Here is a 5,708-nt window from a genome sequence, read left to right on the forward strand (position 1 = left end):
AGCTCAAACTGCTTGGGCAGTCCCTCAGCTCCTATTTCAGATCCTCAATATTTCATCCTGCAGGACCTGGTGTACACAGGGAAGGCAGCAGCATTGATCTCAGACAGCAAATCGATGGGTCCTTCCAGCCCGGGAGAGCATGACCAGTCAGCCCACGCTCCCTGGCATTTTCGTGACATTTTCCGAGCCGTGTGTCTGGGGAAGGACTGATGGCCACAGCTCCAGAGGCAGCTGTCCCTCTGCAAAGGCCCCAGCCCCAGCTCAGCCTGAGAGACCAGGAAGGGTGCAGGCATCCCACTTGTGCCCTCCCTCTTGTGTCCTTAGTGTGCCTGGACCCACAGACCCATGACAGCAGCAGAGCCCCCAGGGAGATCCGGTGAAACACCCCTGGTGTCCATCACCCTGGCATGTGGCCCATCCATCACCCTCCCCAGGAGCATGGCCTGGGTTCAGCCCCATGCAGGGAGCAGACCTGGCTGTTGGGAGACACAACCAGTGCACAACGCAGGCCAATGGTTTTTTTTAATTCTCAGTGAGGCTCAGCCCATGCAGGGCAGGGATGGAGGAGGGCTCCCCACATTCCCCACAAGTACAGGTGACCACAGTGGGCAGAGGAAGAGGAGATTGGCACCCACCACATGCTGGTCAGAGACGGGAGAGGGGAGCATATTCATGCGACACAGTCACGGAGCCTTGGCACAACAGGCAGTCTGGAGATCCCTTTGTCCCGTATTTTCCCCCCACAGACTCCAGCTCTGGAGGGAGCAGCCATGCTCCTTCCCTTGCCCTCAAAGGGCTGGGAATGCAGGGCATGAGAAAGGCTGGGAGCAAGGAGCTGTACCAGCACCCTGCAGCCAGGCACCACTGAAGAGATGTGCCAGAAAAATCAGGGTCACATTGGTGCCAGACAGCCCTGAAGAAGTCTTCAAGGGAAAAGGCACCCACAGACCATTTTTTCCCCACTCCATCCCATGTAAACCTCTCCCAGTCCCTTGGGTCTCAGCCCAGGTGCAAGCACCTCTCAGGGCACCCATCCATCTCTGTGTCCCAAAACAGCCTGGAGTGCCTGAAACCCTGACTCCAGCACCTGGGGGCTCACCCCACTGGGCCAGGAGGGATGGAATGTTTTTGGGGATTGCTGGCATATCCCTGACATAGAAGTCAGCTGTCCCCACACCACAAAGGATGCCCTGGCCTTGGCCAGGCCTGGTGCTGAGGACAGTAGGATGCATTACAGTGCATGCAGACCACAGCAAGGCCACTGCCACTGTGTCCCTGGAGCAGTGCTGCTGATACAACCAGCCTTTCCATCCCAGTGGGACAGCACAGAGAGGCAGCAATCCCTCCATCACTCCTGCCTCGCTCCCTACCACAGGATGAGTGCCACAGTCAGATGGATGCTGGTGGTGAGGAAGGCTGGTCGCAGTCCTTCCCTGTCCTCCCACTCTTCAGCAGAGGGACACTGCGTGGGTGGTGGCCTGGCCCCTGTCCATGTCCTCCAGCTCGTACTCCTTGGCGTCAGAGAGGCGCAGCCCGCTGGTGCCGGGCAGGGGCTCGCACTCGGTGCTGCGGGTGGTCGTGCGGGTGACGCTGGGCGAGTACTTCCGTGCCCACGGCGGGCGGTGGCCGGGCCGGCACATCACCTCCTTGAACATCTCCCGGAAGCGGGTGGACATCAGGTTGTAGAGGATGGGGTTGGCAGCTGAGCTCAGGTAGAAGAATACACCTGAGATGATGTGGACATACTGGAACATGTGGAGCATGTTGCTGGTCCAGGTAGAGACAAAACTCCAGACAAGGCGGTCAGTGTGGAAGGGAGCCCAGCAGATCCCAAACACCACCACCAGCACAACTGTGGGGAGACGAGGAGCTGGTGTTACTGGGGGGATAGGGATTACCAACCCCACAGAGACCCCCAGTCCCTGGCCAAGCACCGCCCTGTTTCAGCTTTGGCCATAGCAAAGAAGCATTAGAGAGAGGAAGAACGAGAGGGGAAAGGTCCCCTCAGTGCCTTCTGGACTTGCCATGGAAGGGCTGGAGGTCTGGACAGGATCTCCTCCCTCCACCTCCTGCCAGTGCTACTCCAGGTACTTCTGTGCTGCGCCTCTCCACTCCTCATGAGGCAGGCAGCTGGCTCTGTCACAGCCATGCAGCACAGCTGGGGGACTCCCCTGTTTGCATCCAGCCTCTGGGAACCTGCCACCTTCACCAGCAAAGTCCAAGGAGCAAGAGCTATTTGAGACCTTTCCTTGTGCTCTGGTTTTGGTTTTGTTTTTTTATAACCCAGCTCTGCTGATGGAAAGGAAAGGGTGTAGGTATGTATATGTACAGGTAGTCCTGGGGTCCTCTGCCATACCCATGCCACAATGCATCTCTGTGGCACGTGGGGACAGGTCCCCCCTTTGTCCCCAGCCCAGCCCAAGTGCCATGGAAAGCAGAGTTACCACTTGTCTGGGATGTGGCAGAAAAGCAGCCCTGGCCCTGCCGTTGGACTGGGCTGGGCAATCTGCCATTGCTATGCTATCATGGGACTAGGAGCGTGTGGAGGTCAGCATGCTGGGAGAGGCAGCTACCCATGGGCAGCCAGTTCCCACTCCTGGGAAGGGGGCCAGAGGCTCTGGGAGCTGTGCTGGGGAGGGGAGCAAGAGTGAAGAGCAGTGGGAAAGAGGATGTTTCAATCCAGCCTTGGGTCATTGCCCACAGAGGCTGTGGGGCTGGGCAGAAGTGCTGCCCTTCTGGGAAACCCCACCACTGCCACCAGCATTTGAGGTCTGGGTGGAGGGACAGGGAGTGAGTTCCCCCATCCCAGCCCACCTCCTTTCCCTTTCTCACCCTGCACTTCACTCAAGGAGGGCTTGGTGGGAGCTGGCACAAGCAATCCTCACCGCTGGACCAGAATCACCAGATCTGCCTTTGCCCCAACACCCCCCAAGCCAGACCCACAACCTTGGGGATGACCCAGCCTCAGTGTTCTGGACTGTCCATGACTCAGTTTCCCCCCAGCACCCTCCCAAAACAGCCTTGGGAGATAGTCCCTGGCTCTGCCATCCCCAGCACTGACTCACACAGCATCTTTGTGACCTGCCTCCTCTTGACTTTCTTCTGCCCCTGGGTGTTGTGGCAGCTGCGGCTGCTGCTGGTCTTGGCTCCCAAGGCTTCCAGCATCTTTTCTTTCTTGAGCTGCAGGCCAATAAGAAGGTAGAGGACACTGATGGTCCCCATGGGCAGGAAGAAGAAGATGATGGTGGTGATCTGGATGACGAGATTGTAGGTCAAGCGTGGCTTCACCAGGGTGCAGATCTCTGAATCAGGCACCTGCCCCCGTCCTGGCACGTAGAGAGGCTGCAGCCCATGGAGGCTGGTGTTGGGGATGGAGCAGACGACTGACAAGACCCAGATGGTGACAATGACCCTCTTGGCGTGGTTCCTGGTCACCACGTACTTGGCTTTGAGCGGGTGTACCACAGCGATGTAGCGCTCCACACTCAGGGCCGTGACGTTGAGGATGGAGGCAAAGCAGACGGCCTCAAAGAGCAGCGTCTTGAAGTAGCAGCCGCTGGCCCCCAGCAGGAAGGGGTAGTTGCTCCACATGTCGTACAGCTCCAGTGGCATCCCCAGCAGCAGCACCAGCAGGTCAGACACGGCCAGGCTGAACAGGTAGTAGTTGGTGGGTGTCCTCATGAACCGGTGCCGGAGGATGACGATGCAGGTGAGCGTGTTGCCCACAGCCCCCACCAAGAAGATCAGCAGGTAGATGACACAGACTGGCACAAAGAAGTTGGACCGTCGAGGTCCCAGGTACTTATCCCGCAGCTGCTCCTCTGTCAGGTTGGCATCCTTAGGGTCGAACAAGGTCTCTGGGTGTGTCCTGTTGCTGAGATCAGGGCTGATGGGCTCCACAGGGAAGTCTTGCTGGGGCAGGGGGAACTCAGAACTGGAGCAGTTGACATAGGGATTCATGGCTGTGGAGAGATGGAGAGGTTTGCGGGATGCTTTCCCAACTTCTCTGCTCCCCCTGCTCCCACTGTCTCTCTCCCCACTGATGCCAGGATGCTGCTAATCACCAGGGCTCTGCACTCTCGTATCCATCCTGCCCCAGCCACAGCCTTTCCTTTGGGAAACCACACAAAATCTCCACCTAACCTCCCTCCAGGGCTCCCAAGTGCTTCTTGCCCCATTTCCCATCTGAAAATAACCCTGGCAGCTCCCCAGTCCACCTTAGGCCCTTTGCCCCATCATCAGGGGAATGTCAGCAGGGCTGTCCTCTTTTCCTGCTCTGTAAGCAGAGCAGAATACAGCCCCAAAAAGCCAGCCCCAAAAATCACTCCTGGCCGCAATTCTAAAAGCTATGTAGAAGGGCTGGCAGGGCAACCATAAAACAACCAGAGGGAAAATTGATTTTCCAGCAGGATAAGGACTTACAGCTTGTTGGGAAACTCCAGATGAACGCTGAGGTCCCACCACCCCTGCGCCGGACAGGGTCAGGCTGGGGAGGGAGCGTGGGAGGGTATGGAGACTTCACTGCCTTAAGAGGCAGGCAAATGAAATCCTGCCGCTGCTTTCCCCTCGGAGCTCAGCTCGGAGAAGCCGCCTGCCTTTATTCACCTTCTCCCTCTTGTCCTCTGTCAGCTGAGAGGCTGGAGGGTGAGCCGGGGGTGTGCCAGGGGCTTCCTTTCCCGCCGCTGGCCAAGCAAATCGCGGTGCCGAGACCCTGCCCCTGCCAGGGGCTGGCTCGGCTGGCTCCTTATCTACAAAGCAGCACTGCCAAAAAGCTGCCCTTCACAGAGAGGAAATAACGTTAAGGTAATAAACTCTATTGACTCTGGGAGTCCCAGGGGAGGGCGGCACAGGCGTCTCCTGCCCCTCCGGCAGCCTTCGCAACTCCGGCATTTGTCATTTGCGTGGCCTCGGTGGTGAGTAAAGCATCGATCAGCCCCGCGGCCGCCCCAGCACTGTCCGGCACGGGAGCCTGTGCTGCACCCGCTTGTCCGGGATCATCTCGGGAAATGCAAGATGGACCCAGCGGCTTCCTGAGGTCTCCCCACTTATAGATGTGCAATCCCTGGGTCACCCGAATCACTCCCCCGTGAAGCAGGTGGCTGCCGCCGGCTCCTGTCACACTTGGGTGCGGGGAAGTTGTTGAGCTCGCAGCATCGCCCCGTGCTCCGCGTCCGGCTCAGCTCCCTGCCCGTGTCCCGTCTCTGTCCGCGCTCCCGCCTGCCCTCCGTGCTGGCAACCTGTGCTGACGCCCCCGTCCCAGGGGACGCTCCTGCTTTGCGCAGACCCGCGCACACACGCACAGAAATGCACACACACAGACCCACTCACGGTTCCTGAGCCCCTCGGACGCGTGTCAAGGCTGCGTGTCCCCGCTCCGCCCGCGGCTCCTCTCCCCTCCACGCGCTGGACCGGTCCGAGACCCGCCCGGAGCCCAGGGGCTCCCGCTCCGCCTGCGGTGGCCAAGGGCTGGCGGCTGCGGGGCGGGGGCTCCCCGGCTTCGGGCTCTCCAGCCCCGCAGGTGAGGAGGAGGCGGCGGAGGATGCGGGGTCGGCTGCGCATCGTTCCCCCGCTCCGTGCGACGGCGGCGGGCACTGCCAGCCGGCGGGACGGGACGGGGAGGCACCCCTGGGCACACGGACACGCGCCGGTCCCTTCATCCCCTCCGAGGGTGGCAGGGCGCAGGTGGACCCGGTTCCCCCCAGGGATGA

At 60.0% G+C, this 5,708-nt stretch overlaps 1 protein-coding gene across 1 annotated transcript; it reads right to left on the reverse strand.

The window, feature by feature from the left end:
* Positions 1-504: 504 nt before the first annotated feature.
* NMUR1 (neuromedin U receptor 1) lies at positions 505-5,372 on the reverse strand. Its single transcript, XM_048315069.1, has 3 exons — positions 4,423-5,372; positions 3,066-3,962; positions 505-1,852 (listed from the first exon to the last, which is right to left on the reverse strand). Exons 2-3 carry the CDS (start codon positions 3,958-3,960, stop codon positions 1,449-1,451), a joined length of 1,299 nt encoding a protein of 432 aa, XP_048171026.1. The 5' UTR covers positions 3,961-3,962; positions 4,423-5,372; the 3' UTR covers positions 505-1,448.
* Positions 5,373-5,708: the final 336 nt, after the last annotated feature.

The sequence above is a fragment of the Corvus hawaiiensis genome, chromosome 10 (assembly GCF_020740725.1).
Source record: "Corvus hawaiiensis isolate bCorHaw1 chromosome 10, bCorHaw1.pri.cur, whole genome shotgun sequence".
In the NCBI taxonomy this organism is placed as follows: Eukaryota; Metazoa; Chordata; class Aves; order Passeriformes; family Corvidae; genus Corvus; species Corvus hawaiiensis.